Source organism: Buteo buteo, chromosome 7, assembly GCF_964188355.1.
Source record: "Buteo buteo chromosome 7, bButBut1.hap1.1, whole genome shotgun sequence".
NCBI lineage: Eukaryota > Metazoa > Chordata > Aves > Accipitriformes > Accipitridae > Buteo > Buteo buteo.
Window position 1 is genome coordinate 10,868,787 of NC_134177.1, and position 11,748 is coordinate 10,880,534.

Sequence of the window (11,748 nt, forward strand, 5' to 3'; positions counted from 1 at the left end):
CCTACCTACAGCTTTTCCTGTCCCCATTGACACAGCAGAGCAGAACTTTTCTGTATAGCAACCTGTTGTGCTCTCACCAAGAACAAATGTTAGTTGTGTTGCTTACTGAATACTGGAAGGTTGTAACTAGGAGAACAGGATAGGTTATTTGAAACAGTTCAGAAATGACATGTGTTCTGCAGCTTTTGCTGCCTGCATGATAATTATCTTGTAGCAAGTACTGTTCCTGGTTAAAGATTCATGACTGTCTTTGAGACTGCTCCCCCGGGCCTGCAGAATTCCAGTCTGGCTGGCAGTAAAGATCCTTCTGGCCCCTGTCCCTTACCACTTCTCTACCTAGAATAGATTTTGCCTCTAGCGTGTCAGAAATTTGGGGAAGATTTGACTGCTAGGACAATGGTAAATTGCCATTACTGTCTGGGTCCTATTATACGAGATACATGTCTGTAGTATATTTTTATTCCCTTCAACTGGTATTCCCTCATGCACACAGGCCATACAGTACCCCATTATCATATTGCACCTGTGAATCTGCTGGAAGACAGAGAATACACATGTGTTTGGCTGGAAGGATTGATGCTTTCAGCCTATGCAGCAATGAATGTGTCCTGATTCTTTGTTCTTTTCATAGACTTGGATGCTCTTATGCCACGTCCAAAAGTATTGAGGTACTTCTAGTGGATATTAAAAGTAGGTACAGGCTAGGAAACACTACAGGTGAAGGGAAAAATACATTTTTTCCTGCCACTTCTTTAGTGTCATTGGTGTGTGATCAAAAGAAAGGACTGACCTGATTTTCCGCAGTGTTCAGCACCCACACATCCCAGTGAAGCTGATGAGAAGTGCAGGAGCTTACTGTTTTTGAAATCAAGCCCAGAATATGACTCATAATGCTGTGAAGGAGCTACTTGACAACTAAATGAAAATATATACACATAGAAGGTACCAAAGCATTTCTGTTGAACATTTTATTGTGAAGTAACCTTTTGGGTGGTGTTTCTATCACAAAGCTACAACTGTTGTATAGTTCTTACAACAGTTTCATTGAAACAATATTTTCTGTATTTTAACTGAGCATCCCTGTATGTAGAGAAAACAACCGCTACATGTTGTAATCACCTATATTTTGCAAGGTCTTGGCCATGTCTCTGCTCTCTGGAGGGTAAAACTCATTAGGGCTCAGAGTCAAGCATTCTCACCTATTTGCACTTGATGTTGTGGTCTGTGTGTTGATGCTGCTGCTGCACACTGATCCTTCAGTTAGCTGTATTGCCATGTCTGTAACACAGCCTATATCTTGAAATGGCGAATCTTCCCAGGGCATGGAGGAGGAGGAGGAGGAGGAGGCACAAAGCCAACTGGGCGAGGTACTTTGTCATGCTGAGCAACATTTGCAACTGCTCTCTTTGCTACAGATTTTGCTGAGAGCATGGAAGTAGGAAATTCTGAAGAGCTAGATTCAGATGCAACAGGGTTATTGTGGGAAAGCCTGAGATTATGGTTTGTGAAGCCTTGTACAACACTGGGCACCAGTCCTGCTGATGTGTCTTGACCTGGTTGAGAGTAGGTAACTCCAGGCTGGAAAAGAAAAACAGTTTGTGTTTGTGTTCAGTGACTTGGGACTTACAACATACAGGTTGTTGATACCTTACTAGGTACCCTGCTCCTAACAAGATATAGGCTTCCAACCCAGGTACAAAACATTTCTGATCATCACAGAAGTTTGATTTACATTTGAACTCATACACAGGAGTCCAGGAACACATTTTTAGTATTTGGTGGATCATTAACACCAAATTCTGTGCTATGTGAACTTTCAGGGCCACTTGTGCAGCTGGTGAAACATTCAAGACCAGCTGTCTTAGTCTTTCTTTCATAGATCTCCTAGACAGCTAATTACTATTGTGTTAGCAAGAGCTCTGGTCCATAGGAAGTATTCAACTACCACCTACCCCTCCTCTGTCCAAATGGAGGCTAAAATACCTGGAGAACACTCAAGTCCAGTACATATAGGTTTCCCTCCTCTTGCTATAGCAGTGCAGGTCATGCTCCCTGAATTCAGTCATGTCTAAGGACTACTAGCAGAAAGCCCCAGCTGATTTCATCTAACACAATGGCTGATTTATGTTTTATATCTACCTATCATCTCCTGCATCCCCCTAGCTGAGCAGAGTTTGGTTCCCTTTGCCCTACCAGACATGAGAAGCTCCCAGATGGTTAGGAGGACAAACTTTGCCAAGCGTGGATGGCAGAGGTGACATAATTCCTGGCACAGAAATCCAGAGGATAATCAGGAGCTATCTTACCTTGTTTTTTAGGATACAAAGTTAAACTCAGGTTATCACAGATAGCTAATGTAGTCTACAGCAAAAAGAGGTAAACTCAGGGTGATTGTTGCTAACAGTACCAGTAGGCTAGAATACTCTGGAAAGAAAGGGGATATCTGGAGTTGGTACCTGGTGTCCATAGAGCTGGCAGTCCACTCTGAGGTCCTGTGAGGGTTGTGTTACCATTGTTGCTGTGCAAAAACCAAAATTCTGGCAAAGCAGAACATAGTCAAGAGAAAATAGTTATAAAATAGAGGAGACCTGCATTACAGTTTTTAATTTCAGTACATTTAAAAATAGCTACATCGTCTCATGTTTTATCTGAGCAGTAAAGTGCTTGCTTTTTAGTCTGTTGGACTCAAAAGCCAAGCTGTTTAAATGCATAAGCAGCAAATAAGGGAAACTCCTGTATTCTTCTAGAGTAAGATCCTTTGTATGGATGGATATGAGGGAGGGAAAGAACATATAGGAATCTAGGTACAAGGTTCCCACCCACTAAAACTGCCTAGGACTCAATTTCATCAGAAACAAAAGATTTTTAGCATGATAAAGTACACAGTATAATTCTCTCAAGAGCCTATATATCAGAACAAAGCACACTGACAGTACTTAAATTGTAGGAAGGTGAAACAGTCTGCCCTTTTGTTATGTGTTTGTGTTCGGTCCAATACAAAGAGCCTGATTTTCTCAGGTGCTCCTGTTAAGAAGAGTAAACAATAATATATATTCTGTGGATGAAAAATATTTTGTGCTAAGGACACTTTGGACCTCAAGCCTTTTTGAAATTTATTCAAATGCATCAGGATTCAGTCCAGATATACCTCAGAGGGAACAGAAAGGTGTGATACAGCTTTAGGAATTATATATTGAAAAGCATATCATGATAGTATACAACTCTTGCACTTTCATCCTCACAAAGGTCTATTCCCACACAAGTGCGAGCACATCACAGCATGCTGCTTTTCTACCTCTGAGCTGGTAAGATCAGGACTGATGTGCTGGCATACTTACAGACCGATCGTCAGGCAGCAGTTGACAAGCCTCCACATTAACTTTAGCTTCTTCTGCTGAGCAGTTCGTGGCAGCCACAGCAAACTCAACAGAGACAATATGCACTGGGTGATACTGATAAAACAGGAAAATTGTTTAACTGACTTTGCACATTGAAACTGCAGAGCTGCTGAGAAAAGATAAAAGGCAAATGTTGTGGCTTCTAGCTCGGCATCTCCCACTGAAGTGAAAGGGAATCCTGTGGCTAACATGACACAAAATGCTTGGGAAATCAAGGGCAATTCTGTAGGGCAAATGAGAGCAAGCTAAATCTGTTTGCAAACATAACTAGTTACCACTGCACAATTACCACAGAAGAAATATTCTATTTACATGGAAGCCTAGACATAGTTGTAGCAATTACCTGTATTTTGGCTCTTCCGATCTCAAGGAGTTTGAGGTAAGCATCAGCAGTTTTTCTGTTGTGGTCATTGAGTGCAGCTGTAACAGTTGTTAATACGTCAGTGTTATTCAAACTTGCCAGCAATGGACAGTCGGGGCAGAGTTGGACAACATCTTCACTTGAGTCTGCAGGAGGAACCAAACAGATTATGTTTCGATCAGATTGTAGGTTGTTTTGAAAGGCATTATAGACCTATTCAGTCACACAAAACACAGTTTCATGGTTTGTCACAAATTATAGTGGAAGGAATTTTTGCAGTACGGGCCATAGATGGCAGTATTTCACATGACTTTTGCCATTCAAGTCTTTCTGCAAGCAAAAGCACTGTGGACTTCAATAGCACATTTTGAATGTTCTTACTCAGGTTTTAATCAACTCTCTTTCTGGCAAACTATCTATGACACCAATGAAAAGATGTCTCAGCTCACAGAAGGAATGGTGCAAAAGTGAAGATATTTTAATTTATTGGAATTGTGTTTGTGTGAGTGTGTTGTTTCATTCACTTGCTGGTTTAGAAAATATGCAGAATAGAGATTCCACTTTCCCATGGCAATATTGAAAATGCTGGGTTTAGTAAATAAGCTGCATCTGGCAAAGGGGCTCTGAAGATCAACAAGCTCTAGTAAATTTAGACCAACAAAGAATCAAATTCTTGAGGCTAAACTTCTGTGTGAAACGCCTTACTACCAGCAATCTCTAGGTCAAACCTGGGCCTTGGTCCCCAGATAGTCTTATAGTATCTTAATTGTCATAGTAAAGAGGAGAAAAGAGAGAGAGGGATGGCTTTATAGGTGAATGAAATCAGAAAGGGGGGAAAAAAAATCACTTTTGAAACCCTTTATGCCATATTTATACAGTGTTTTAGAATCAGAAAAGCTAGTGACCTGTAACCACTTCCATAATGATACTCCAGCCTCTAGATTCAAAACCTTTTAAAGAACAAAGTCTTTACCTGCATGCGAGTGGCATTTACTAGCAAGTACAGAAAACTTTCCATCCAACTTCTGCAGTTTGACATCACAGTCACCCTCAACTGCCTAGAGAGAGACAAAAATCAAAGGGTTACATCAGTCAGATAAATAGGAATTTCTGAAAAGAGCAACTATTACTAAATTCAAAAGAACAGATCCTGCCTGAGTGATTCTGGTAAAATCAGTCTGATTGCAAAGGTGCTGCTATGTGTGTCCTGGAGTCTGTGATTTTGTAAAAGGCAGACCAAAGCTGCAAAATCTGGAACCAAATCTGGATCTCAAAAGTATCAGAAGTGCCAGGGTAGCCATATTATGGACATTTGGTTGAGGTTCTTCTCTCGTAAAGAGCAAAGAATACGAATACTTATGAATTAAGACCTTCTGCAGAGCTGTTTGATAACATTCTCGCTAATCTCAGCTGGTCAGTGGCCATGGTAACAGCAGAGTGTGCTGCCTTGTGTGAGCTGGCTCACAAGCAACATGATCCAGCAGGGGAGGAGATGTCAAAGGCAAAGCTGGAGTCACTGGGAAGAGGGAACAGTTAGAGTTACCTCCCCCCAGATGGAAAATGGGATCTGAGCCCTGGTGAATACAGGGCTGGATCATGACTCAAATTTAGTCATGAGCTCTGTGTATTGGGCCCCATTCTAGAAACAGCAGGCTTAAATTGTCAATTGCTCACTCTGCTCTCTGCTTAGAAACCAGAGCTGCCTGTACTCAGACAACACTTTCACTGCTTGAGTTAGGGAAAGCTTTTCACAGTTGGATCACACTTGCATAAGAACAAAATATTTGAGGCCAGTAAACTCCAGCTGAGCATTACTTTGAAGAGCCCTGTCTGAAGGAAATAGCTCTTCTGCAGTCTTGACTAGGACTAGGTGGCTAGACTTGATGGAATTTCACTAGATAACACACCACCTGTAGCCAAGGGAAGGTTGTGCTTGCACGGATTAACAACCTGCCCTGTCTGCAGTTTGCAACAAGGCAGTGACATCTGGGCAGACCACTGAGGGTTGAATCTGGAGCCCCTAAACAAGGCCCCATGGCATTCATGAACTGTATGTGGGATGTTATGCTGACAGTGACCTGTCCTCATCACATGAAAGAAATCCAGGAGTGAAATCCTTCATGACATGAAGGCAACTAAATCAACAAGGAGGTTACAAGTGATTGGGTGGTTATAGGCTGTTACAGTGATATAACATTTGCTTGGAAGTCTGACTGATGATAGCCTGGCCTCTAACATCGACATACTGAACATGCACCTTTGGACCAAGCTAGTAGTGTTTTAGATACTCACATGTTGTGTGAAGCTCCTCACTGTGCAATTTGCAAGAGGTGTAGGGCTGAGAATGTGGCATGTGGTCTCCAATAAGTCAAGTTCAAGAAACATTATGTCATTATTCGGCCCCTGGAAGGAAAAAAACAACAAGAATTGTAGTAATTACTTCACAAAACTTCACTAGATTTCTTCTCTGGGGCTGTGCTGTGGTCTCTGTTGCTGACTGTCATTGGGTAGCTTCAGGTGTACACTAGAGTAACTGAATAAGTCCTTACTATTTAACTTCAAAAATGGGACCCAGTTTTTTAGCTGGAGTAAGTCAAAACAGTCACACTGATATTTTCCAGCTCAGGAACTGGCCCATAAATTTTGGAAAGTCCAGCCTGCATGTAGTGGGTCAGTTCTCTTAAGTTAACTTGATTTTATTTTGTTCTGTAGTTTTAAAAAATCAACAGCCATCTTTGTTGATGAAAAAACTTCATGTTTCTATAACCAGATACCAAATAAACACAGGTGCACATTGGCCCGTCCCATTTAGTCCATTGGAATTACACTGAATTGCACCAGCTAAGTTCTAGCCCCAATACTCATGTTGCTTATGGACTGCAGGATCTTTTATGGTTGTTCCTGAACCTTTGCAACTATAACATAAGACATGTGAGTGGGAGGGCAGAATTGAGTTCCCTAGATCCAAGACTGACTCTGAGGTTTGAGTCATGAGTGATTCCATTTAAACCGATGAAGATATTTTACTATAAAAGTATTAAATATGAGCAAAGCAGTGTCACCAGTGGTTTTTGTGGGGGTAACTCTGGGCACACTTCTAATCTCATTAATGTCTGTTTTAGTCTCTTGTGAATGACTTTGGTATCCTCTGTCTCATAACAAGTAGAAAACAGCCATGGAGTTTCATTCTTGTTAATATTTGGGACTGTTTTCAATGTTTTGAGAGAATCAAAGGTTCTGAATGGGTGTATACATTGTATTCATGACCACCTCTACAGCTTTTCTAGGTGCCTGCAATGATGGCAATAGATCTTAGTGAAAATGAGAGTACAAGCCACAGTTACTTCCATTCAGCTTCCTTGTCAGCTCAATGGGATATTAGGTAAAATTAATGCCTACTACAAAATCACTAATAGCATGGAGTTACAATAGGTATGCATTTAGCCAATAAATAATTACCTGCATCACAAAGATTATCCTCACAATTTTTCTCCAGATTAGCTACTGGGCTCATGAATCAGCACTTTGAATGATCTGCCCCAGCAAGCATGCTGCATTTGTAAACTGACCCCTTTCTAGCATTGTACAAAAATATCTGAACATTCCTCTCCCCGCTATGTTCTGCTCTTTGAGAGATATATTCCAGTGATCTGGATTCTCAACTGTTACCAGGTGGCATTGCCCCATTTAAATCAACAGAGCCATGCTGATTTACCCCATGTGAGGATACAGCCCTTGGCAGGGCTTGTTGGTCACTTCCAAGCATCTCCAGGTTAACACAATGCTCTGCCTGCAAGCTCCTCACTTACCTGGGGTAGCACGCGGATATTCTCGATTCTGTTTAAGGCAAACTTGTATCCGTGATGGCTGTGGCCATTAATATAACTCACAGCTACTTCAGCTGCTGCTTCAGATTCTGGGTCATCGCAGCCCAAGGGAGCAGGGGGAGCTGCTGGTACAGCTTTGTGAATTGGAAGCTGAACAAGCAATATTAAAGCTACTAATGCCTTCATGGCACCTGAGGAAAACCGATCCCTTTCAGAAAAAAAGATCTAAGAATACTGTTCAGATGGTAGCTAGAACTGGGGTCTCACTTATATAGTACATACCACAGACTTCGCATGAGCGCATGTCTGATATTTGTCCCAATTCCAAGAGGCATTGCAAACAACAAAAGAGAAAAGTAAATGTTAGGACATCAAGCTGACTGATTAATATTGGCCAAAGTAAATTTTATCAGGTAGGATATTGCAAAGTCTGCTAAAGCGACTAAAGAAGAAAGCGTCAGCAAAAATAAACCATAATTTTTAGACACTCTTCTACCAACCAAATACAGTACATGCAAGAGGAATATGATCCCTCCTGTTAAATGTGTAGAGATGCTAGTGCTAATTAAGCTTTCTTGTAAACAGGACACATTCTGTTAGGGCCCAAATCTCACCAGACATCAGTCTAAATTATGAGATCAGTAACACGATAAATTAGAAAATGGAATTTGAAACAGTTCTAAGGATCACATTCAACAGTTAATGTAATTGTATAGCAACTTTTGCTACTGAATTCATTTGGAATAGGAAATGAGACATAGTTTCTAAATCTTTTACATCAGCTCTTTCTTTCTCTGAATAATCTGAATACTTCCAGTAGTTCCTGGAATTTTATTTTGCAAAGCAGGCATCTTGTAGAAATTTTTCTGGAATATATTGTACAGATTTAAGGATTTGGCAGAAGATCCTAGAGGGCACAAAAGTGTTTTAAGCAGAATGTAAATGAAAACTAGCTGCTTAAATGCTCAGGAGTGCTCAACCCCAGCTTCTATTTACATTCACAGTATACGTGTTTACAAAACAGTAACTGGATAACAAAAATGTTCTGTGGAGCAGAATATAGCTTTTATGATGTGTCCAGAATTTAAGAACTTTAATTTAAGCTGAGATGACTTTAGCTAGATAGACTCTAGCTCAACCAGTACCAAAGTTTTTCCTGCAGGGATTTCACAGTAGGTTTCTATGATCCATTTTATGGTGGTGAAACCTCTGTTGTCATTTTCAAGGAGTTCAGAAATTAGCTGCAGATTTGAGATGAATAGGAGGACTTCAGCATATTTAGAAGTTTTCACTTGAGATAAGTTTTTCTCAGCTTGCACAATAGCATGAATGAGGCTAAAAGATTTGTAAAAAAAGCAGTCTTGATTCATGACTTTCCCTTCCAGAATCTGGAAATACAGAAAACATCATAAATAGAAATAGTTCAGTTGAACAGATTAAGTGATGAAGAAGGAGAATGGGAAGAGACTTAAAAGATGGAATGCTTTCCTTCAGCTGTGTGGGATGGGGTGAGTTTTGGATGCTAGGATTTGCATATTGAAGAGATTCCTGGGGAAAAGAAAGGCTCTTCCTCTCTCTTGCAGTAAAAAATTGCTCTGAGCATGATTTATTTCTTCCCCTTACTTGAAGCAGGTGTTGTTTGGCATTTGTTCTGTTGTGTGGATGGTCATCTGTCTTCTTGACTTTGGCCTGGAACACTTAAAGGCTGAAGGTTTGGTGTCCCAAAAACACACTCTGAGTGTTCCTTGTGGGTATCTTTTGAATCATGGCAAATTTATTTAGAAAGATACTATTTTACTCTTTACTTTTAACCCACAGTTCAGTTTCTAACCTGTGAATCTTTTATTTCCCTTTTTCCTTTTCTGGTATGAAACATTGAGGTAAACTTCCAACAGGTGCAGACTGAAATTGGTTTTCACCTAAGTGAACTATAATTACCCCAGCAAAGGACTTAGACCATTATTTATAAATTTAATGTGGTCATTACCCAGTTTCTTAGGTTACATCTTCTCCATGTCAGAGTTGCAAATACTGTAGGATGTATAACATTTCTGCAGTCAAGCTGTAGGTATTCCTAAATAAAATATATAACCCAGTTCAGTCCACTTCAGGTTCCATTTTCAAAGAACAACTTAAAACCTCAAATGGCAAACAGGATTTAATATCTTCTTTCTTCCCTCTCCATTGTCACTCTATACATACAGTATTCCATTTACCAAGCAGGATGAAAAGGAAATACTTCGGAGTCAGCTGTACCTCTTCTCAGTTTCTCTATAGGCTTACTCAAGACCTTACCCTCTTGGTGACTATATAAACTTTCTTTGCTGGCATACAGAGGGTCAGAAATGTGCCCACATGAATATTAATGCTCAGTGAAATGTAGAATGTTTGTAGCTAGAACTTTTGGGGTTACTTGTGATATGTGTGAGGAAATTTGTATTTGTTTTTTATGTTTGGGAATGGAGTTTGAAAGTGCAATCAGGTAGTTTTGCTACAGGTGATACAACAAAGGAGCCTTTAACCTTTTGGATACTGACTGACACAGATCTGCCTAATTATTCTCTTCTGGAAGTGAGATTGCTGATGTCAGTTCCCCCCAGGCCTGTGTCCCATCATGACTGGCCCTTTTTTGGCACCCTCACTCAAAAGGCAATAATTGCAGAAATAACTTCTCATTGAACTCTGTGCAGGTCTATTCTCTCCCTTTCATGTCTGGGACATAGAAAAAAGTTGTCCTTCAGTAATGGCTGCAAATAGTTCTTACAGCACAAGAAAGTGAGCGGAATTCCGTGGGCTCCTGGACAGAAGGTCACATCTCAACCCCACTGAAGTGAACAAGTCTTTCACAGATTCACAGCATCGCAGAATGGTTGACATTGGAAGGGACATCTGGAGGTCATCTTGTCCAACCCCATTGCACAAGCAGGGCCACCTAGAGACAGTTGCCCAGAACCATGTCCAGATTGCTTTTGAATATCTCCAGGGAGGGAGACTCCACAACCTCTCTGGGCAACCTGTGCCCATGCTCAGTCACCCTCACAGTAAAGAAGTGTTTTTGGGTGTTCAGAACGTCCTATTTCAGTTTGTGCTCATTGCCTCTGGTCCTGTCACTGGGTACCACTGAAAAGAGCCTGGCACCATCCTCTTTGCACTCTCCCTTCAGGTATTTATATACATTAAGATCCCCCCAAGCCTTCTCTTCTCTATGATAAGTAGTCCCAGCTCTCTCACCCTTTCTTCATAGAAGAGATGCTCCAGTACCTTATTCATCTTCATGGCCCTTTGCTGCACTGTTTCCAGTATGTCCATGTCTCTCCTGTACTGAGGAGCCCAGAACTGGGCACAGCACTCCAGGTGTGGCCTCACCAGTGCTGAATGAAGGGGAAGGACCACCTCCCTAAAGCTGCTGGCAATACTTTGCCTAGTGCAGCCCAGGTTACCATTAACCTTCTTTGCGGCAAAGGCACATTGTTGGCTCATGTTCAACTTGGTGCGCGCCAGGACCCCCAGGTCCTTTTCTGTCAAGCTGCTTTCCAGCTAGGTGAGCCCCAGCATATATCCCTGCATGGGGTTGTTCTTCCCTAGGTGCAGGATTTCAAACTTCTTGTGGAATTTCATGAGGTTCCTGTCAGTCAATTTCTCCAGCCTGTCATTGTCCCTCTGGATGGCAGCACAATCCTCTGGCATATCAGCCACTCCTCCCAGTTTTGTGCCATCTACAAACTTGATGAGGGTACACTCTGCCTCGTTATCCAGATAATTAATGAAGATGTTAAACAAAACTGGACCCCAGTATTGACCCCTGGGTTACACTGCTAGTTACTGTGCTCCAACTAGATTTTGTGCCACTGATCACCATCCCCCAGGCCCAAGCATTCAGCCAGTTTTCAATCCACCTCAACCCACCTTTCATGTCAGTAGTGTTAGACTTTGTCCCTAGTGAATTAGGTTGCCTGAGAGACTTGACAAGGCTTCACTGTGATGGAAGTAGAACAAGCTGGGTTTGCTGACCTTGTTATATAAAATATAGTATTGATTCTATGCTCAAGAATTGAGGCTCCACTGAATCTCAGTTCTTAATAATTCATATAAACCACAATGGAAAGGTGAGTTGATGGTTTACTTTTTTGCTTTCTCTTTTTTTTTTTTGGTTGGATGCTTA

General features: G+C 41.2%; 1 protein-coding gene across 1 annotated transcript; it reads right to left on the reverse strand.

Annotated features, from left to right (window-relative positions):
- Positions 1-953: 953 nt before the first annotated feature.
- Positions 954-7,917, reverse strand: AHSG (alpha 2-HS glycoprotein). The gene is made up of 7 exons (XM_075033200.1): positions 7,569-7,917; positions 6,052-6,162; positions 4,733-4,817; positions 3,742-3,905; positions 3,339-3,452; positions 2,457-2,537; positions 954-1,578 (listed from the first exon to the last, which is right to left on the reverse strand). Exons 1-7 carry the CDS (start codon positions 7,770-7,772, stop codon positions 1,291-1,293), a joined length of 1,047 nt encoding a protein of 348 aa, XP_074889301.1. The 5' UTR covers positions 7,773-7,917; the 3' UTR covers positions 954-1,290.
- Positions 7,918-11,748: the final 3,831 nt, after the last annotated feature.